Source organism: Phocoena sinus, chromosome 2, assembly GCF_008692025.1.
Source record: "Phocoena sinus isolate mPhoSin1 chromosome 2, mPhoSin1.pri, whole genome shotgun sequence".
Taxonomy (NCBI): domain Eukaryota; kingdom Metazoa; phylum Chordata; class Mammalia; order Artiodactyla; family Phocoenidae; genus Phocoena; species Phocoena sinus.
Genome location: NC_045764.1, coordinates 51986775 through 52009892, shown reverse-complemented (window position 1 = coordinate 52009892; position 23118 = coordinate 51986775). Strand labels below are relative to the sequence as shown.

At 50.4% G+C, this 23118-nt stretch overlaps 1 protein-coding gene across 1 annotated transcript in view; it reads right to left on the bottom strand.

Moving 5' to 3' along the window:
* ALDH1A3 (aldehyde dehydrogenase 1 family member A3) overlaps positions 1–22365 on the bottom strand; it is a 42120-nt gene extending 19755 nt beyond the window's left edge. The window contains exons 1-9 of the mRNA XM_032624902.1: positions 22240–22365; positions 16809–16913; positions 14529–14669; positions 9767–9896; positions 9382–9443; positions 7153–7281; positions 5472–5585; positions 2924–3026; positions 1161–1345 (exon numbers count right to left, since the gene is read on the bottom strand). Coding sequence (XP_032480793.1) covers positions 1161–1345; positions 2924–3026; positions 5472–5585; positions 7153–7281; positions 9382–9443; positions 9767–9896; positions 14529–14669; positions 16809–16913; positions 22240–22338 — 1068 coding nt within the window. The 5' untranslated portion in view covers positions 22339–22365. The remainder of the gene's footprint in view (positions 1–1160; positions 1346–2923; positions 3027–5471; positions 5586–7152; positions 7282–9381; positions 9444–9766; positions 9897–14528; positions 14670–16808; positions 16914–22239) is intronic.
* Between the last annotated feature and the right edge of the window lie 753 nt (positions 22366–23118).

Here is a 23118-nt window from a genome sequence, read left to right as displayed (position 1 = left end):
TTATCCCCAGCCAAGATGGTTAAGCAAGACCTAATTGATGTGGCTTGAAGTCATGCACAGACATTTGCTGCCACTTAGATCAGGGAGCCTGCCATTTAATGCCCCCCCTTAAAAAATAAAAACTTATTAAGTGCCTTGAAATTTTCATAATATTCATCAATTACACTATTTTCCAGATGAGGAAACTGAGGTTTGGAAGGAGCTTGTGGCTTTCACAAAATCACAGAGCCAAACTTGCCCTCAGATCCATGGCTTCCCGTGGAAACACGTGGTGCCAACGCAGTGGGTAAGTAGCCAGCTCCCGGGACAGACACAAATTGGCTGAGTCCTGACATGTGATTTGAAATTTCCTGGCTGGAGCAGGACTTTGGCTACAAGCAAAGTAGGCTGCTGTTGAACTCCATTTTAATAATGCATGGGATGGTCAGGCTGCCCTCTTTTAAATATTTATCCATCTGCCGCACTGCATACTTAGTAAGAAAGTGATACAGGACCTGCCCTCTTAAAGAGGTTATTAAACCTCGTGGTTATGATCATTTTCATCCTGTCATTAGCTTCAAAAACCAGGTCTCCAGAGATGTGTTCCTACTGCCTGGAGATGTATCCCCATTCTCCGAGCCCTTTCCAGTGGGATTCTTTGGTTTCTGATGGTCACTTTGTCCTATAATGCACATGGGCTCAAGGGCCTCCAGGCTGAGGCCTCTGGCTCCAGCTGCTGCTTCCATCTGTACTCTGCTGCATTTTAGCCAGGGTTACAACTCGCTTCTGCAGAGAGCCCAGCCAGGCAAGACAGCCTCTGCCTGAGGCTCTCTCCTGGGGACCCTGGTGGCTCAGAGAAGGGTTGGTCCTTTGGCTGGAGGGTGCAGTCACATGGACTTATGAACCGGGAATGCCTCCCTTCCACCAAGGCCTAGAGCTCAGCATTATCTGCTGCAAAGAGCAGAGCTCTGTGTGTACACCCCCATTTCATAACACTACCAAGACCTGATGGGATTGAACTGTTGATCAGCGTCTGAACAAAAGCCTCAAGTGGCTGGGCAAGTGAGTAAGGGAGTCCCCTGGAGTCACAGAGCACCAGAGCTGTACAGGGCCAGGGCCAGAGGCCTGCCTGGTTCAGCCCCCAGACGTGCACCTCAAGATCTGATACGTAAGTAGGTTACCTGGGGCCCCTGTTCGGTCCTGATGTCGAAGGGGTCTCCAATGGGCCGTTTCTTGGCGAACTCCACGCTCCGCCTGACAAACTCATCATAGACCTGCTCCTCGACAAATACCCTGGAGGCGGCCGTGCAGCACTGGCCTTGGTTGAAGAACACTCCCTGATGGGCGCACTCCACTGCCAAGTCCACTGGAGAGAGGGGGCGGTGAGAGAAGAGGAAGCGATTAAGTTGTTAAGGCCGGACTGGCGACAGCTGCAACTCTAATTGCCCACATGAGAAAACAGGCCCCGGGATGGCTACGTTTCAGAAATTAATTTTGCTCAGCACTTCCCAAACAGAGAGCATGGGAAAGGGGATTTTTCGATCCATGGAGTTTGGGGTTAAATAGGTCCCCTGACTGCAGGACTTAGTGTCTTTACTGCACTAATGAGCACAGAGACTTGTCACATCCTCACCTCACTTGCCCATGACCTCACTTGCTCACATGACCCTTATCAAACCAACCCTCAGACAGGAGTCCTGTGTTTCAGCTGTAGTTTTCCTCATTGAGAGGGAAAGAGGGTGCGCTGAGGTGCAGAAGGGGCACCCAGATATGGAGGCACAAGAATGCAAAACAGGAGTCCGGCTCTTTGGAACTCCAAATGTGGGTCACAGTGGGGCAATACCCAGTACTGTTCCGTGTGGCTCCAGAGACCACTAGCAACACTGATGATGCTTCCATCAGGGAGCACCAAACCAGGCAAAAATGAGCAGTCCACCTTCACACCCAGCCTCCCTTTCTTTCCTTGGGGCTTGTTTCCTCACCCAGTCCTCTCCCATTGAAAGCCAGCTTCAAGGAGTAGAACTGAAACCAGTTATTTACACCTTGGCGAGAAATTGTGCTAGGATCATTTTTCTCAGGGATATTTGCAATTCCAAACTTATCTGAGTGTGGAGTGGAAGGCTTTGTACTCCATGAAAGGAATTCCTGGCACCAGTGGGCAGGTGGGGGAGGCTGTTCTTTAAGGCAAAGGTGTTTTAGTGTACTTGGGAAGTCACACCAAAAATCTGGCAGCGGACCATGTCAGCAGGTCGATGAATGTCTGATGTGGCCCTTCCTTCCCTCTTCTGGACATGACAACCAAGAAGAGTGTCTATTTTAATATTATGTCATGAGACACAAACTGCCCCCAAGCTGCTGGGCAGGGTGGCTTTCCCAGGGAAGAGGTAGTGAAGGGAGAGACAGCACCTAGGCCAGCAGGATATCTTTAAGGGTCACCTGCCACTGGTCTCTGTTTTGTCAGATCTGAGACAAAGAAGGAAGAAATATCTCAAGTCTTCGAGAGCCTGAAAGCATCATAGGAAGTACCAACTTGGAGGGTAGAATGATGAATGCTTGTGGGAGGAGCACATGCCCTTCTCCTCCTCCTCTTGGCCTTCCCCCTCTCCCCCGACACAGGGGGCTCTGGAGAAGAACCCCAGCCCGCTTGTCACGGCCCCAGTTCTGCAAGGACAGGGAAGGCAAACTCATGAAGGGCAGAAACAGGCGGCCTCTCTGGCTACCACAGGAAGCATGTCCTCCTCCAACACAGCTTTCTACCAGCAGTAAAGCTGGCGTTTGGATCTCCATCTGCCTATTATTTATGGAGGGATAACCCGAGGTGGAGAAACATCCCCATTGTGTATGTGCTTGTCTTTCTCAATTGGTTCTGATTTGGGCAAGGAAGTGGGGAGAGATTTACGGGTCCTGTAAAGCCCCAGCAATGCCCGGAAGGGGAGAGACTCACGGTCGGCATCAGCACACACGATGCAGGGGTTTTTCCCACCAAGCTCCAGTGTCACCCTCTTCAGGTTGCTATGGGAGGCAGCTTCTTTAACCAGCTTTCCAACCTTCAGGATAAAAACCAGACCACATAAAGCCTCAGACACAGCTGGATGTGGCCCACACATTCTGGACAAGCCTGGAGGCATGAGTGTGGCATGGCCTGGGCTGCAGCCTCCCTACCCAGGCACCCTGGGCCTTGATGCTGTCCCCTCACTCCCCTGCCCTCTCCCAGCATTTCCTCTCGGATCAGACATGGCTGGAATCCCGGATCTGAGTTGCTCCACGTACTGGAGTGGATGGGGAGCCTTTGAAGGCTCAGTGACTTGCCCACGGCCACACAGCTGGCTAGTGGTGGAGCTGGCTGTCACCTGTCCTGGTGCCTGTCCCTCCCGGCAGCAGGCTGGTCCAGCTCAAGGGACCAAGGGGAGGTGGGTCTGTGTAGTCCTTTGGTATAATCTGAGGGAACCTCTGAGAATTAGGGAAATAGGGGAGTTAACCTTTAGGATGGGAAACACACCCTAAGACTGAGGGCCCCCAGCGGGTAGGGAGAGAATTGCTTTCCTATGAAGTAACGGGAGGACCACTCAACCAACTGTGATGTCCAACCTCCTGCATTCCCTGCACTGCTAGAGGTGGGCTTGGCCCAGCACACAGCAGTGACTTGTCTTGGGCCGGGTGCCACCAACTTCTGAGTTGGAAGACTCTTAGAGACCAGTGTGCACACAGGGGCCTAGTGCCACACAGCCAGCAGGAGGCAGAGCTAGGCTCTTTCAGGGCTGAGGCTATTTCCTCAAAACTAAGGTAAGAGTGCATTTTTATTTATTTATTTATTTATTTTTTGATGTGGACCATTTTTAAAGTCTTTATTGAATTTGTTACAATATTGCTTCTGTTTTATGTTTTGGTTTTTTGGCTGCGAGGCACGTGGGATCTTAGCTCCCTGACCAGGGATCAAACCTGCCCTCCCTGCAGTGGAAGGTGAAGTCTTAACCACTGGACTGCCAGGGAAGTCCCCGAGAGTGCATTTTAAAACTTGGCCAGCTCCTGGGTGATGGCCTGAAGGAGGTGTGGATGGCCTGATCCAGGTGATAAGGACTGTCTCCAGGGAGAGTACCTGAAGCAAACCAGCCTGCTGTGGGCCTGCGATCTCTTGTGAGGCTGAGGCACAGCTGGGGGCCTCGGTGGGAAGCACCCCTCTTAGGGAGACGCCTGTCAGTTGAGCAATCCCTGGGGTGACAGAAGCCACCTTCTTGTGTAGGAGGCTGGCTGCCTGGTGAGAGCCCTACCCGGCTGGACCCATGGGTAGCCCTGCAGTCACCTAGAGAGAGAAGCTGGGCAGGGGCAGGGGCAGGGGCAGGGGCAGTGATGCTTCTGCTGTTGGGTGAGAAGACTGGGAAGACATAGGAGCCGTTGGGGGGCAGGACCCTCTCTGCCCCTCCGTCCCCCTCAGTCCCCTGTCTTCTAGCTATTGTCCAGCAGCCATAGGATTCGGTCTTGGGCCTCTGGCTGGACTAAACTAGGAGGGAGATGGGAGCACTTACTGCCTGGGAAATTTTATCCATTTATTTTTTTAAGTACAGAAGAAGTACTTTCTCATTAGAAATAATTCCCACATATAGATGTGTGTAAATTAAAGGGGAAAGTTTTTATCTTCCCTCACTCTGTTAATGCCCCAGGACCTGCCCCAGAGGAGGCCACAGTAAGAATTTTTTGGGGGAGTCCTTCCAGGTAATTTCTATTTCTCTACACACACCCTTTTACTAATGGTATATACATATATATAGTATATACTTTCCTACAGTTTACTTTTTTTTTTTTTTTCTGGTACGCGGGCCTCTCACTGTTGTGGCCTCTCCCGTTGTGGAGCACAGGCTCCGGACACGCAGGCTCAGTGGCCATGGCTCACGGGCCCAGCCACTCTGAGGCACGTGGGATCTTCCCAGACCAGGGCACGAACCTGTGTCCCCTGCATCGGCAGGCGGACTCTCAACCACTGCGCCACCAGGGAAGCCCTACAATTTACTTTCTTTTTGTGCTTCAGCAATAGATCATGGACAGCTTTCCTTATTGTAATGGCTGTAAAACGTCATATAGGATGGATACAATATACTTGAAAGTATGTCCTTGAATGCTCATGAGAATAGTAGTTGCTTCAAAATGGAATTTCTGAAACAAAAGTTTACACTTGAAAATGTACGATCAGTACTACAATATTGCCAATCACCTTAGGCTTATTTTTTAACCTTGATTATACTGTTTATCCTATGGATATTTCAATTTTTATTTTATCTTATCTATGAATATTTTCTTCTGAGGCTTCTGAGTAAATGAATTAGATATTTATTTAGTTTGGAAACTGGACCAGTAACTTTTTTTTTAACTGATTGTTTAAAAAATGTACTATTTTTTTAGTACAAATATGTACTAAAATGGGGTTATCATAGTTTAGCCTCTAAACAGAGAATTCTCAGCGACAGCCACTGTCCCCCATAGTCGGCGAGGAGGGTTACCTCTGTGGACCCAGTGAAGGCTATCTTGTTGATCTGAGGGTGAGAAGAAATTGCTGCTCCCACCGTGGGCCCAAATCCTGGCACGATGTTCACCACGCCCGGAGGGAATCCCACCTGGGAGGAAATTGAGATGGTGTTCAGAAGAGGAGGTTGGGTGAGGTCCCTGAGCAGAGCAGGACCCTCACCTGAAAGCTTGGGCCCGGTTCCTATCGCCACCCCAGGACCAGACCCAGTCAGCCAGTGTGGGGGGGGCCAGGGCGAGGCACACACCCTCCTTCTGGGCGGCCCTGCCTACCCCAAAGGGCTTCTGAGCAAAACGGCAGTGGCCGTTTCATAGCAGAGCACCATTCTGTGTGTGTGTGTGTGTGTGTGTGTGTGTCTGCATGGGTCTGTCTCTGTGTGTGTCTATGTTTGTGTCTATATGGGTCTGTCTCTGTGTGTCTGTGTGTGTGTGTGTTTGTCTGTGTGTTGGGGGGAGAAGGGACACCTTGGTCACAGTCCCCAACTCGGAGGTACCTGCAAAATACCCTTCCTGGGCTTCAGCTTTCATTTTTAAAATCTGCCCCATTAATGTTCCAAATGGCAATATGGTCTCACTCCCTCAGAATCCCTGCTGTTGAACCTGGGTCACGCCGAGAGCCAGCACATCCTGAAGGTAGGGAGCGACTTTTCTTTCACATTCATGCTTGGTGCTCCTCATATGCTGGGTCCTCTTTATTAACCAAGAGCACCACAAATGAACAGGTGGGGGATGCTGAACCACTGGGGCATGCTGAACCCCTGGGGGATGCCAGTGTCTTCATTAAAACACATTATTTTAGGAAGGCAAGATTTTACAACATCGTGCTTGAGTCTTTAGTTTTCCTAAACACTTTTTGAAACAGTTGTGACTTTAGAATCTGTAAGTCTGATTACTACGATGTCATAAGGTCCTACATCACAGGTCAAAGGAAAGTGAGAAATTGGTCAATTATTGGCTCTGCAGCCTTACATCTAAGTAATAAAGGTCTTGCTTTCCTGTCGTATTAGCCCAGCTGAGAAGTGGAATGAATGGTTCTTACTTCCTATCCCTCTTTTCTTCCTGTTTCTTTTTAAAACTCTTTGCAACATACGAGTTGGGGACAAAATGACTGAAACACATTGCCAGGTGTGTCTGGAAGGAGGTGTCCCTTTGGGCTGTCCATTTCCCTACGCGGTGGCTGCCACGGAGAAAACGGTCACCCGAGAGCAGAGCATTGGTGAGGAGGCTCGGGGCTCAGCAGTAGCCCCTCCAGGGGGAGCTGGCGAGATCACCCACCCACAAGAAGAATGGACCATTTTGTACACCACATGTGCAGGGCCCAAAGAACCTGCCTCCCAAGTAACCCTCCTGTAAATTCTCTAGACAAAATATTTGGTCATAAACCATGGGTTTGAGCTCATAATAAGAGTAAAGTATTCTCATTAGGATCAGTGGGGGGAATGGAGTCTCTTCTAGCTCAGTGACCGCAAGCAGGAGAGGGAATGAGCAGCTGCCAAGTGAAACCCAGGAGGCATTCCCTTCCCACTCGGCCAGGAGCCGGCTGGCGCTGGCATGCACAGCACAGCTCCATGGGGCAGACTTATCTTGTGATGGTGGCCTGGTTCCTGGGAGTGGCAATGTAATTGAGGACACAGAATATTTTCTCTTTGGATATCTTACCTCTTTGATCAAAGAGCCGAGATAGAGGGCGGTGAGGGGAGTCTGCTCCGCTGGCTTCACGACCACGGTGTTCCCACAGCAGAGAGCGGGTGCCAGCTTCCACACCAGCATCAGCAGAGGGAAGTTCCACTGCAGCAGAACACAGAGTGGTTGGGTGGCCCAGATCCACTACTACACTGTTCTGGAGGCCCTGTGATGCCTCCATGGAGCACTTGCTTTGCATGGTTTAGATTTGGGGTATAGGAGGTAACGTAGGAGTATGCGATGATCAGAACTGCATTCCTGCCTGGCGCCTCCTAAACTGCATTCTGGGAGATGCTAATAGGTGGTCACTGCAAAGAGGATTCTGCTATAGGTGTACTACCTTCTCCTCTTGGAGGTTTACAATGCCATCAGCATGTTAACATCTCCGAAAAGTCCCACAGAAATGAGCCCCGCCTCTCCTAAACGCAAATGCCACAGGATCTCTTTCTCTCCTTACAGAACACATACTAACCCCCACCGAATGGGTGTTTGGTGAAATAAACCTTGGGAAATACTTTCTTGTCATCCTTTCACCCCGGACGCAGGGATATCGAAATTGCTGTGACATCAGGCCTGACAAGCACTCTTGCCCACTGAGTGTCCACTGTGTGCCAGGTGCGGTTCCAAAATCTGAACTCATTTGATCCCCACACCCCTGCGTGGGGCAGTCATATTACCGCTCCTGTTGACAGAAGAGGGAACTGAGGCACGGAGGAACTGTGCCTCAGACGAAGGCCAGGATTCATGGCCAGGCTTGTTTCCTCCACTACACAGCTTGCCTAAGTAACATCTTTGATGAGACGAGATGAAACCAAGCATCTCCAAGAGCGCAGTTAGCTTGATTCTAGCCGTGCCTCACCTCCGACCCCCCAAACAGTCCGTTTGGCTCCTTATACTCCAGTGATGTCCCCCCTGCAGGGCTGACCAATGGCTAGCTGGATTTCTCCCCCCAGCTCTGTCTGGAATTCCTACAACTAGACAACAAATATAACATCCCATTTCCCAGGGGCCTGTGTGGTTGGCTAATGACAGCAGGTGTTGTCCTAGGGTTCCCCCAATAGTGATCGGGGTCCCCTCTTCTTCTGGATCCCCACTCCTTAGCACATAAATGCCATCAGTTCTCCTCACCTACAAGCAAATCTGCACCTTTTCCTGGCCTCTGCCTCTTCTAGCAGCTCCCTTCTCTCTCACTGCAGCTTCTGGAAGGGCCATCCCCACGTGCCCAGCTCCCTTTCCATTAGCCCCAACTCCCCCGATGCCTCTCTTGGGAAGCACATCTAACAGCTGTGTTTCTGTCTTTTTGAATTCCTACATAGGAGATGACCCCACTGACTAGAGTCTCTTTCTGGAAATGTATTACGTCCCTGGGAGGCCCCTGACCCTGGCTGCTCAGACTTCTCCATGGGATTCCCTGGCGGTCTGTGGGATTGGCCCCAGGCCCTCTTCTTTTCTCACTCTACACCCATCTTTAGGTGATCCCTCCCAACTTGATGGGCAAGAGCACATTTGGCCTGACCATTTTCCGGCTCTCAAGACTGGTGGCTGAAGGACACGTCTGCTTGGCCCCTGCAGAGCCCTTCTCCAACCCTCTTCACACTGCCGCCCGCCTCCCCAGCTGGTGCAGTGGCCTGGTGTTTCCTCCAATAGATGGCAGCATCATAGCATCCCCAGCACCTGCCAGACTCTCCATGGCCCAGTGAATAAAGTCCTGGGCCCTGGGAAGCAAGGCATACTGGATGCTGAGCCAGCACCACCTGCTGGCTGCTCTTCCTGTTCCTCACTTTGTCCCCACCTAAGCTCTGACCTCACCGGCTATCTTTACTGCCCTCCAAGTAGTCCAGACACTTCCACACCCTCACTCAGGCCATTCCTACTGCTCAGAAACCCCTTTTTCCTGTTGAACAACTCTTTCTGATCCTCAAGGCCCAGCTGACAGACCAATGCCCGAGGGGGGCTGGCCATCCCTGACCCCTTTGGTTTGAATCCATGTGTCTCCTGTTGCACTCCTGGAATCAGCCCCTTGAGAGCAGGCATGGGGTCTGATCCATCTTGATGACCCTCAAGCACCAAGCTCCATGCCACAGAGCAAATGCTCAATTAATACCAGTGCAATCGAATCAAAACCCACTAGAAATTGGTTCCAAAGGCCACAGGGGAATGGGGTGGGATCTATACAGATCTATCTACAGAAGTTGCCATACTTACAGGAGTGATGGCCCCACACACACCTATGGGCTCGTGCCTGGTGAAACACACAACATTGTCATCTGGAAAAGAGATTAACAGAGAACGTGCTCGCATGAAACTAGGTTAAGGATCTTAAGGAGTAAAAAGACAAGAAAGAAACCCAGAAGCCCACCAAGTGTCAGCTCTAAGTCCTATCTGTTCCATAATGAAGCGATTTTTAACTCAATTTCAAAAGTAAAATTCCTTAGAGGAAGGACTGACACAGTGCCATTTCCTTTTTGGGTGTGGGAAGGATGCTCTGGGGAAAAGACCTGGGGGTGCTCTGAAGAGGCTAGCTAGAGGAGTGAGAAGACAGAACCCCTAAGAGACCCCGGATGAGGCTGAGAGTCCTGAGTTGGCTCACCTGTGGGGATGGTCCTGCCCTGTATTTTGTCTGCCCACCCTGCAAAGTATCGAAGGGTTTTGATACAGCCCTCCAGGTCGATGAAAAAGGCGTGAAGGAACGGCTTCCCTGTGTCCATCGTTTCCAGGGTCTGCAATAATAAGACAAAATATTTTTAAGACACAGTTTTCCTTTTAACCGTCAGGTTGTTAAAGACAGGGCAGGGAAAGAGAGCAGAGTCCTAGAACGCTGCTCTCAGTACCTCACATGGGACTCATCAGAAAGCAAGATACCTCATTTAAGATAAGACCTGTCCCAGGCTGTCAAGGACTGCTTTTCTTTCAAAACACCTCAGCCTGGAGGGTTGGCCAGAGCACAGGCACAGGTCCCCACGAAGGACAGAGGGTACAAGGCTGGTTTGGAGCCTCGCTGGGAAGGAATATGCCTCAACGTTGGTCTTCTGTCATCTGTCTGGAGTGTTGCTGCCCCAGCAGTGGGACCTGGACACATGGGTTTGTGCGCTCCGGGGAGCTCTCAGAAGGTTCAAGGACTTGGGGGGGGGGTGGCTGGGGAGGGGCTGGCTCCTCTAACAAAAGAGAAAGGGGGACGCAGGTTCCTTCTTCTTGGCCCTGCTGACCAGCACAGCTGTGGAAAGAGTGACGGAGCCCAGAGGGGTCGTGCCACCAGCACAAAGACGCACTCCAAGCTCCTCCTGCACTGGGCTGCCAGCCGGATGCGCTGCGTGGTGGGAAGGGAGCAGACTGGCCTTTGGTGGTGAGGGGCGACTCCTCAGGCGAGCCCACAGCCACTCAATGGCAGGGATTCTTTTCTCTTTCCAGCCGGGCTGAAGAGAACCCCTTTGTCCCTCAGACAAGCGGCTCCAGTTGAGCCCAGCACTGAAACCTCCCGTCATCCATGGCTGCAGGAAGTGGCCACCCTGACACATAGCCCAGGGCAGGATTCTCATTTTAGAGTCACTGGGCTGAGAGAATGATTTACAAAGGAAGAGAGGCCTCTCCGTATGCACTTGCATATGCCTCATTTCCGAGATGGATGGCTCTGCTCCCACTTCAAGGTGCAGACACAGGGGCTAACAGAGCCCAGGAACTCATCTGTGTTATCCAGAGGGTAGGTGGCATGGCTGGCACTGAATTTGGGGCATCTGACTTTCAGTAAGGGCAGTGACTGCTTTTTAGGCTGCTGCCCCTGTACATTTGCATCTGGAAAGGATGTAGGATGGCCGCATGAATGGCTGGGGCTACTCTATCTTTGCTTCAGGAATGAACCAAGAATTCTCTGAACAGGAGGCAACCACTTTCCTAGCTGAGTGGCCTTGGCAAGTCCCTGAATCTCTCCCTACCTCAGTTTCCTCATCTGCAAAACAACAACAATAACAGTAATGGCACCTACCTCATAAAGCACTAACAAACAGCACTGTCCACTGCTCAAATGATGATAATTAACAGCTCTGACTATTGTTGTCATTTTCCCTTTTAGGGCCAGACAGGTGCTCCACAATCCTCAGCTGGGGACATCAAGGAGACAGGGCTGTGTGTTGCTAGAGATGACAGGGCTGGTCTGGGTCCCCGGTGTGTCTCACCCCTGGTAGATGCTGCTCAGGGACCAAGTCAGGACAGTGTGACAGCCAGTACACTGTACCTTTGGCTCCTATTGATTTACATTCTAAGTTGGAACTTGCATTTTCCCAGGGGAAACCCAACAATTGCAAATAATGCCAAAATTCTCCAGGGCCCAGCTGTTCCATACAGCATCCACATGTCTGTCAGTGGAACGGGGAGTTTACTCTTGGCCCTTTTCTGGGATGGGAGAGAAAGGCAGGAGACTGGGACAGAGCTTTGTGGGGACGTGTGAGGCCTGGAGCCACTGCCTACATCCAGCCCTGGCTTACTCTCTCTGGCTAGATAGACTAGGACAGATTACCTAAACTCTCTGGGCCTCAGCGTTCTCCAAATAGGATAATAAATACTACAGGTCAAGTGCCCACAATAAGCCTGGTACATGATGAGCATTCAACAAGCATTGACTGTTTTTTATTATTAACTTAGTCACGTTTGCTTACTGGAATGACAACAGGAATTTGCCAGGTTGGTGTTATGGAATCTGTCCAAGCAAAACTGGGTCACAACAGGTTTAGAAAGGAAGTTCTTTTAAAAAATAAAAATAAAAAATGATTCGCAGGTGAGTACACAGGCCTGAATCTGAGAGATCAAGTGTTAGCTACTCATTGGGACTTCTACACAATTATTGTGTCTGGACCATGTGGGAACCACAGCTGCTTCTAAGTTTATTTCTTTTAACATTTTAGGAGAAAAATATGCCTTTTGAAAAATTAACACATGGTAACCCTCAGATACTAAAGAATGAAGGAAAAGTGCTATGGGACATGCCTCAGATGCCCCAGCACCAAGGCTTAAATGAGGGGCTCAGAAGTGGGGCTCTGCTTGAGAAGACAGGAAACAGGGACGGCCCCTATTTCAAGGCTCCCAAGATGAGCGCCCGAAGTGCCAGAGTCTGGGTGCAGGTGCTTTAGTGAGGGAGAGAGAGAGCTGAGGCTGCTGGATCTGCCACATGGTCTCCAAACACTGAACACAAAGTAATTGCCCAGCTCTGTCAAAGCCACCAAGCTGGCAAGAGAACATGATGGAAAGCAGCACTTTGTGCGGGAGAATGCAGGAAAACCCCATCAAGGGCGTGCTTTCCCGTGATGTGGTCTGGGTTTTAAAAACTGTATTTGCCAGTCATTCTCTTGTCCCTTTCACAATGTGGCGAAGAACTGGATCTTATTTCTTGTGGGCAGCGAGGTCAGATGGCAGAGGGGACTTGCTCTATGTGCTTTAACACCAGTCTTGCCAGGGCAGCCAGGAGGGCTGAAGGTAAAGGTGGCCTTGAAGCCACTGCTCCCCAAGATGATACTGACACTTGAGAACAGGGTGGGGAGGGTGCCCAGGCACATCCTCTCCCGCCTGCTATTAGTCCTCACGGACATTGCAGACCGATGAGCTCATGCTGGGTGAAAACAGAAATGTTTTTGAAGAAGCCAGTTTGGCAGCTTGAGAGTTGAGACTGGCTTTCATTGCAGGAAGAAACCAGAGGCTCTTCGGAGAGAGACACTGACCCTGGGAGGGAGCTCTTCTCACCCGGGTTCAGGCTGGCCAGCTGGGGAGGGTGGAAGGAAGGTGCAGTTCTCTCTGTGCGGATGCACCCTCAGGGCAACACACCCCAGAGGAGCACCCGAAATGTAGTTTCTCCACCCTCCACTCCAACACACACACTCAGGGTCAAGAGCAATTTCAGAGTCCTAGCTGGCACTGACCTCCACACAGGTGTCCACTTGACTACTCATTCCCAGCATCAGATCAAGAAGGAAAAAACCATTTTTCCAAATCAGAGACCAAAAAGGAGATTTCCTTTCCTAACCAGCTGGGCCTCCAGGTCTGGGGCAAGTTTTACACAGGAGCCTGAGCCATATGAGGGCTGCGTGTGCAGGCTGCAAAGGACCTCAAGGCACAAGGGGGCCCCAAGATTTCCTCTGATCAAGCACCCACCGCAAGACCAAAAGAAGGTCTGAGGATCTCATTCAATTCTGTACTTACAACTCCTAAATGTCTTCATAGCCCATCTCATGAGAGCAGGCCAACCTCATGCAGTGGGATGAATAAAGATCCCCGTTTTGCAGCTGAGGAACTAAGGTGCTAGAAATTTGCTGGCCAGGAGAACAAGTAGCTGAGGTTAGAACCTGGGTCTTCAGATAGCATTATATATATATTTTTTGCGGTACGTGGGCCTCTCACTGTTGTGGCCTCTCCCGTTGCAGAGCACACGCTCCAGACGCACAGGCTCAGCGGCCATGGCTCACGGGCCTAGCCGCTCCGCGGCATGTGGGATCTTCCCGGACTGGTGCACGAATCCGTGTCCCCTGCATCGGCAGGTGGACTCTCAACCACTGCGCCACCAGGGAAGCCCGAGATAGCATTACTAATAATAGCTATCATCTATTTAGTGCTTACTGCATGACAGGGACTGCTAAGGATTTTAAATGGATCGTTCTCACAAGACTCAGATATCATTATTTGTGATATTGTCCATGAAGAAACATATGCTCAGGGAGGTTAAGCAACTTGTCCAAGGTCACACAGCTAGTAAGTGGCAGAGCTGGGGTTTGAACCTAGGTCTTTCATACTCTGAGGTTTCCTATAACTAGGTTATCCTGCCCTCACCATCACTCCACACACACTCACCACTGCCCATTTCAGGGGTGAAATAGGGGTGATTTTTAAGCTATATGGGGACACTTTTTCTATGTCAAGTGGTAGCATTTATTTTAATAAGTATTAGAAAAAATACACCACCACATTAAACCTGTAATTTCATGGATACTGTCACTTAGGATGAGGTTAAATTTCACTTTAAAAGGGAGTTCACGTAAGAAAACAAGTTAAGTTCATAACTGTGCAGGTGGGTCCAGGATACAGCCCAGCCCAGCCTAGCTGTCTGTGAACATCTCAAGTCTGGGAACCACTAATGGAGCTGAACTTCCTCCAGGCCAAGAAGATGAGCTGCAGGGGACAAAAGTCCGACTGCAAAACAAAAAGTATGCGTCCAGTAGCATAGACGCCTGCCTATGGCCGGAAAGCCACACCTCAAAGGACCAAAACACTGCCACACAAAACAACACCCTAGGTCCTTTCTCCCACACTCTGAGGGGGGTGGGCCCTCGGGGAGGCTGGCTGGCCCCACGCCTCCCCTGTGTGCATGTACTCACGGCCAGGACGGCGCGGTCCCTCTCCACGAGATCCGCCAGTTGGTGCAGCAGCCGGCCGCGGCTCAGGGCATCCAGCCGGCGCCACGGCGAGCCTCTCTGGAAGGCGGCTTGTGCAGCCTCCACGGCCTTGTCTACGTCGAGCTGCACGGCCGAAACAATAGAGAGAGTGTGTCACCTTTTGCTGAGGGCTCAGCTGTCAGAGAACTGCAGAGTCTCCGCCCGCTGCAGAGGAAGGAGGGGCGGCAGGCGGCTCAGAGCAAAAGCTAGGTTTCCAATCACTTTAATGGCTGGGGGCTTTCAAGTGTTTTTTTTCTTCTTTATATCTTAAGTCTTTCAAGTTTTCTACAATGGCCAAAGATTAACTTTCCTTCTGATTATGTAAAACGTTTAAAATAGTCATAAAACCACTGACCTTAATTATTTTTCTTGGTGACCAAAGTAGGAAAAGATCATCTATTTGCTATCTCAGTGTGGATACAAACACACTCCCACAGCTCACCAATTAGGTGGGAAATGTCTGTCTTGGCATTTTACTCCAGCTGAGGACTGCAGTCCAATAGCAAAAACGGGGGTACGAGTCCTCCTCTGGATCTCAGAACTGACCACACTGAAAAAGTCCCTAGATGGGGAGGATCAGGGACTTTTTCTCCCTTTAGCCTCACCTCACCTACCCTCTGAGGGCAGAACTGTGATGATTTTATAGAAAAAGAACTGGATCTTCTATGCACTGATAGAAGAATTACAATCAAAACTTCTTCTTTACTGGGAAAGAATGAGAGCTGTTTAGAGTAATGACACCCATTCTTTTTAAATTTTTATTTATTGTTATTTTTTTGGCCATGCCACGAGGCATGCAGGATCTTAGTTCCCCAACCAGGAATCAGACCCAGGCTCCCTGCAGTGGAAGCGCCTAGTCCTAACCACTGGACAGCCAGGGAATTCCCTGACACCCATTCTTATGTTCAGGAAAATGGGGTTTGAGGCTCTGGTTGCTGATGGGCAGGGGCTCACCCTCCAGGTCCCTCTGAGCCTCTCTTCCTTAGGGAGGTGCAGCCAGCAGTGGACACCTGGCACCAGTCAAGAGGGACACTCCACCAAGATTCTGTGTCTCCAAAGTGGGCTTGGAGGTGAGCAGAAGCTTTGGCAAGGGAGATATTAGGTCTTTGAATTCCTTGTCCCGGGCTCTGGGGTGGAGGCCGGGACCTCTCCAGATGCAGGAACAGGGCAGCCTCTGTCTTCTGGTGCTTGGAACAGTCACTGGGACCATGGGACAAGCCAGAGCCAGGGGCAGGGATCTTACTCTCCTCCCTGATACCTGTATACTGCACCTGGGAGTCCTGCTCTGCATCATGCTCCACCCCTACACCTTCACATCTTCACACGAGCTCCTCAGTGCTAGTATCTTTGTAAACAGAGCTTAGCATGGGGCGCTGCACATGGGAGGGTATGTATAGGTGGAAACACTCTGCATTGCATACCTATCACAAAACCATCACTAGCAGGATCAAATTCAAGCCTATTTTACACATGTGTCATTCACCCTGTTCACATTCAACATTACCTACACACTTAAGAACATCAGATGAGTACTCTAGTGGTTGAGGAGAAGGTTACGTTTCCCTTCACTCCTTACAAAAGCGGTACCGTCAACCTTTCCCCCAATGATACATGTTCAAAAGATACTTTATGGTTTGAAATGTATCAAGGACACCTCCAGAAGTCCCTTAGCTTTATATATAATAATATATATCATATATAATGTATACATATAATATAGCTTATAAAATATACCCTGCACTATCAAATACGGTTATAGACTATAGCTTTACAAGATAATTTAAGTTTCTGGTAGAAAAGAAATCTGGCAGTTGCATGACATTATTACTTCTGCATGACTTAGCAAGTCGTTCTTCCTTCAAGTCTTTTTTTTTTTTAAAGTGTCTCCTGCCAGAATGCTGCATTTCGTGAAACACAACAGCCGGAAATGCTTTCTGGAAAGATTATTTAATGCCACCAGTAACAAACAGTTGATAAAAACCTTTCCTTAAGCCACGTGATAAGGATAGCTGAGGTCATCCTCGTAGATGGAGAAACATCTATCAAAGGAGAGTGACTCTGCAGCACATCGTCCCTAATTGATCCCATTCTGGGCCAAGTGTCTGAGAAGCAGCTCGCTTAGGTCCAACCTCAGTGTGGGCCAGTTCTGCCTTATAACTCAGCTGAAGCATTTCCTTTTCCTCTAGTGATCTGTAATTGAATTACTGGAGAGGGGGCACCCACCTTATCTCCTTCTTCCACTTCACATATTTTCTCTAGAGTTGAAGGGTTATATGTGGCAAACTTTTTTCCACTCTTCGATTCGTTCCATTCATTGTTGATGAATATCTAACCAGGAAAGGAAGTTGTAATGCATTAGGCTTAAATCAAAATCATATAATTCCAACATACTGAGGACCTTAGGTAACGTCTTTTCCTTCTGTCCCTCCAACCTACCTGTCTGCCTTTTTTATAGGCAGGACCTGGAAGGGGGATGGAGCCACATGCCCAACCGGGAGCACACTCAGAATTAGAATCCAAGTCTCCTGACTTTTAATACATTTTCAGAGAACTACATTTTGTCACAATAAAACTAATTTAGAATTTTTTTCTAAAATGTCCTCTCTTTTTTTTTTTTGCGGTACGCGGGCCTCTTACTGTTGTGGCCTCTCCCGTTGCGGAGCACAGGCTCCGGATGGGCAGGCTGAGTGGCCACGGCTCACGGGGCCCAGCCGCTCCGCGGCATGTGGGATCTTCCCGGACCGGGGCACGAATCCCTGTCCCCTGCATCGTTAGGCGGACTCTCAACCACTGTGCCACCAGGGAAGCTCTCTCTCTCTTTTTTTAAACAATAAGATGGATTCACAGAGAAATAGCAGGGTTAGTTACATAAAGGGTATAAGTTGAATTTTACACACTCAGCAAGTTTGGGGGAAGATTAAATATGTATATATATATGTGTGTGTGTGTGTGTATATATATATATATATATATATATATATATATATATATATATACACACATACATATATATATATGGTGCCAAGAAATCCACCTGTCCCTGAAGAGTATGTCAGCAGTGAGCACTACCTTCTCCCTCCTTCCTGCTGCAAGCCCCAGCTAGATCACCAAGGAACTGGCATTATACAAGGATCTTACTATAACCCTTTAGCCCTCATTAATGCACATCAGCCCCCCTCCCCCATTCCCTTTAAAATGTCTATTTTCATGTTGGGCTTAATAAAAGCCAGTATTGGAATACAAAGATAAATATCTGTGTTAGGAAATGTTCTGGTTATATTAACATATGTAGCAAATAACGGCTTATATCCAGAACCAAAGAATTAACTCACAAAAATCACTTAGTTCAGAGACTCAGTTATCTAGAACACAGCTGAGAATAGAGACATTAAAAAGAAAAAGACATCATGAGCAAACTAAAAAGAATTCACAAGTCCATGCACTGAAATGTGTGTACTATTTACTCTTAGTTTACCCTAAGTTCTAACTGCCTTAAAAAAGCATTAAAAGAGCCGGCTTTTGGGAAAGAACTAGGAACAGAGGTGACAAATAATACATAAAACATGTTCTGACAGAATGGAGGTCCTGGCTACCTAGTGAGAGGACAGGAAACTTCCTGCTGTACCAGCTTGGGACAACTTTTTCATCAGAGCCCATCGTGGCATCAGAGAGACCCCAGTCGCAAACGTGACTGATATGCTTTAGAAGCATTTCCATCAAGTAAAATGCCATCAATAATTTCTAAGTACAGAAGTAGCTCATCAGATTCCATCTCTATATCTATATGCATATGTTTACATGCACATCTCTATACGCATTTATTCTATCTCTATATCTATATGCATATCTTTGAGTCATTTAAAGGGAGAATTGCATCACTACAAGGATTAATTTCAATGACTGTGAATTTCATTCATTCGGAATACGTGACGCCCCAGTGAGGATGGATTAGAGGGGAGCCAACTCATCCAGTGTGCAACCTGACTATGTTCTCTGTCCTGGGCTGTCCTGTAAAAAATCCTAAGCTCACAGGGAAGGAAGCCCGCTCTGGGAAGCCACTGGTGCAGTGTTTTGATAACTCTCCCTGGAAAGCAGGGAAATTTGACTGCGGTGGGGACAATGCACAGAAGGCCAGCTCTGGCTGGGCAGGTGGGCAGAGGGCCCCTGCCTCCCTGTGTGGGGTCCAGAGCTGACAGTGACCCTCGACCGTGGGATGTGCCCATCTGACTTCTGGAAGCTCAGCGCCTTCAACGTGAAGCCAGGCCCCCAGGGAAGCGCACGGAAAAGGCCAGGCTACAATTACAGGTTTATTCTTCCAGCTGAAACCAAATCCAAGAGTTCACTTTTGCCATCCAGCAAGCAATCACTCGGTAACAGTGAGAAATTAATAAGTAGAGAAGAGGAGTTAAGTTAGCGTGGGGAGGAAAGTGCAGCCAGGAAGAGAGGCCCATTTGTCGGAAGATGAAATTTCGTGGGTTAGATAATAGAGACTGTCAGTGAAAACTGCTGATTCTAGGACCTTCCTGGTATCAATTCCAAGGAGGAGGGAAAATGAGAAGGTGGTAGAAGAGAATATAAATAAGGGGATAAAAACAGATTGCAATGATCAGATGTCTGTTATACTTCATCTCCAAGCATGCTTCTCCAAAAAAAAAAAAAAAAATTACTTGGTTGTTCATGACATTGATCCATGGTCCTTTCTAACCAGCAACTTAAAAAAAATTCAGACGGCTCAACTCTACTCATATTTTCCCATCACAATGTTTCTAATTTAGCAAAAATTTTTTCTTTATACTACATTAGTAAGTAATTTTGTAAGTGGTTTCTACTGTTGCTTTTTCTCTCCAATAAAAGAAAACAAAAACACAAATGAGGAAGGGGTAAGTGTGGCCTACCAATTATGCTGGCTGTATTGTTTTGAACCCCAAAACAGGAAAATGGGTCTAGAAAAAAACTGTTCCCCTTGACTTGTGAATTGGTATGAAACAAAACTTAAAGAGGAATAAAATTATGTTACATTGAGTGGATGGGACTCACATTTTGAAGGAATGGAATGGTATACCATCCAGACTGAGCTGGAAAACCACAGCTATTATCAAGATACGGATGCCCCAGAAGAGGCGAAGATGGTGGTCACACAAGTGAGTTCTGCTGACGCCACTTACAGAAACATCTATTGGACCTCAGCTATACTCAAAAGGAGCATATTTTCAGAAAAGGAAATCTGAGTGAATTTTATTTTTCATTAAAGAGATCATAAAAACCAGTGTTTTAATGAGCCAGAAAATCTTAAAAAAGAATTTCTGCTACTGGAAGGAAAAGAAGGGGCCCTATGAAGTGAAAGGGGCTGCTACCCTCTGAGACCTATGTGGGGGTTTTGGGGGGGACCCCCCCTCACCAAAATCACAGAGCAGAGCCCAGTGTTAAAACATGAGAACAAAGGAATTTCGTCCTTCTGGGGTCTGGACTTACCCTGGGAAATGGTCCCCCAAGGCTGGGGCTCAGACCCACCATTTCCAGCTTGTCCTCCATTAACAAGAAGCACCATGAGTCAGGTTTGAAAAATAACAGACTGTTACTGCTCACACACTCCACAGCCAGGGGGCCTCGGGGGGCCTCGGGGGGCCTCAATACTGTAGTTCTGTTTCTCCCGCTTCTTTCCTCAGCCCTGTGGGCTGCCTCTGCAGCCAGGGGCTCCCTAAGCATTGCTTGCCTGGGCTCCCCACCCTCAGTCACAACCACACAGGCTGCCCCAACCCCACAACTGCTAGGAGGAGGCCTCTGTGGAAATGGGCCTGGAGCAAGGACAGAGAGACAGAGGCCTTGCCCTCCAGGTGAAAGGAGGGTACAGCAGCCTACTGTCAGGCTGCCGCAGTCATCATTGCCTAGGAACCACTAAGGATCCTGGCTCTCCAGCCCCCTCCATCTCATGCCCTTCCCTCAGCCTTAGTCACAACCCGTTCTGTTCCACTAAGAAGAGGGGGCACCCAGCAGGACAACAAACACCGGTCACTCTGTGAATGTGCTAAAATCCACCTCTCTACTTAAAGGCTGCATTTACACTTGTGAAGGGGCAGAAAGAACTGCAGACAGAGAGGTAACTCCATATGTGGCTCCATTGCTCTGATAGCACTAAAAAAAGGTAAAAAGGAATAGGAAAATAATATATGTATTTTCTGGTTTCTATACTGTTTTTTAAAATCCAATAAAACAAAAATAAAACAAAACACTACTACCACCAACAACAGGTGACCACCACGAGTGTTAGGGGCTAAAAAAATTTAGGTACTATTTTCACTGTTCCCAGAATATGAGTTGGAATTTGCACTTTGGAGCTGATACTACTTAGGAAACTACATTAAAAATAATCTCCACCGAAGTGTCTCTGTTGGTTACAGAGCCCTCTGGAAACAGTTAATTTTAATGTCATGTGATCAGAGGTCCAGCCGACAATAAAGCGCCAAGAGATCAAAATCTGAAGGCCACACATAGTGGCCCACAACTTTCTCTGCTTGATTAAAACTATTTGAGAGGCATAATTGCTACTTGTGAAAGTAAAATTGATGGAGGAATTTTCTAAGTGCTATGTCAGCTGGAGTTGGGGGCAATGGATAAGATGCAAAAATAAAAGGAGACAAACTTGGGCAAAATGAAGCCAACCGTGGCTCTTGGCCTGCACCCCTGAAGTGCCCCCAGAGCCAGCCCAACAGCCTCCAAACAGCCTCGGGGTGTCTTCCCACCGGAGGGGACACGCTCCCTGCTGGCAACAGGGCTCCCAGTCCTGCTCAGCCCGGGCTCCAGGCCTCGCCATCTTCCTTTCTGCCCTAGGCAGGTGTTCTCACCGCTTTGTCGGTGCTCCAGCCTTCTAGCCCACAGCGCAAAAAGGACAGCGAGCCTCGGGACTCTGCGGCGCAATGGGGCCCTGCCACCCGCGGTTTCCCAGGCCCAGATCTGAGACCATGATCTGCCAAGACCAAGGTCTCTGGGCTCCGGGACAGTCTCATCAGTGAGCACCTTCCTACTAGCCCTCGTTCTACTGGTAAGCTGGTAAGAGCTAAGCACAGGAGGTGCCCAACTTCTCTCCGCTTGCTCCCGCTGACGTTTCCGGACACTTCCCGAGGCAGTCTGACCTCTCAGGTCGGCTCTTGGTGTTTGCAGGGACCCTCTGACCTTCTCGAAGCCCGACCCCTTCAGCCCCAGAAACTACGCCGCAGGGTCTGCTGGAAGACCACCGCGCCCAAGTCACGGCGCACCACCGCTCGCCTTCAAAGCGGGCCCTGCAGGGGCACGTCGGGGCCGCACCGGGCTTCAGCCTGGCACCGCGCGGCCGCTGCAGAGCCTCCCTCGCCCGGTTTTCGCGCCCGAGAGCCCGTCTGGGGGTGCGGATCTTGGCGTCCCTTTTGGGGTACGCGGTGGACTCCCGCCCGGCATGCCCAGTGCTGAACGCTGCTTCGGGAGGGCTCGGCTGAGAGGAGAGGCTCGAGTCACAGGAGCGCCGGGCGAATTCAGCTGAGGGCGCTCCGCCCCAGCTCCCCGCACTCTCGGAGCGCAGCAGCGGGGCTCCCGGCCTGCTGACCCCTGGTCCCCGCCACCGTGGCCGGGCAGCCCAGCGCGGAGCCAGGCGGCCGTCGGGTGGGACGCGAGTCCGTCTCACCTTGGTGAACTTGACCTCCAGGTTGCGCACGGGGCGCGGCAGGGTGGGAGACTTCCTGTCCGGCTGCCCGTTCTCCACGGCCCCGTTGGTGGTGGCCATGGCTCCTCCACGCTCCTGGGTCCGAAGCGCCCGAGTCTTCGGCGCCTTCTCCGGCCTGGGCGGTGCGCAGCCTACTCGCGGGGTGACAGCTCCGCGCCGCTTTATGGAGCGCCCCACGCCTCCCGCCCGAGGGGGCTGTCTAATTGGCTGCAGGACTAGAGGAAGGGAGGGCTGGCGGGAGGGGAGGGGGCCGGCCCGCCTCACCCCACCCCGCCCGCCGCCCCTGCGGGAGCCCGGCCACCCCCAGCCCGGCCACCGCGCCGCGCGTTCCCCGCCCGGGAGGCTGCCCTTGGAGGAGCTCCCGAAACGCCGCCGGGCCCCGGAAGTCCCAGGACTCGAGCAGCGGGCCGGGGCAGGAATCAGGGGCGCGGGGCTGCTGCGCTGGCTGGCAAGTCCGCCCGCGGCACCTGCCGCCCCCGGCCCGCTGACTCTCCGTGCACTCGCCCAACTTCGGTCCGCGCCCCGCGCTCCGGGAAGGCGCGCCCTCCCGCCCGCCCGCTGAGGGCCTTGCGCCGCGTCCGGGGTCAGGGACCCCGCGGGGAGGCCCCGCGTCGCTGCCCACGTGCCTCGGCCTAGAGTCCAGACGCCGGGGCCGGGCTTGCAGGACCGACGTCCGCCGCGCCCCATTCGGCCCGTGCCGGGACTGCGGGCAAGCGGGCGCGGAATCTCCCCCGGCCCTGGGCGTCACACGCCGAGGGGCAGAAGGCTAAGGAAAAGCCTTTGGCCCTTCCTTCCCCGTGCTGTGGCGTCCCAGCGCGGCCAGGCCCCTGACCTTCACAG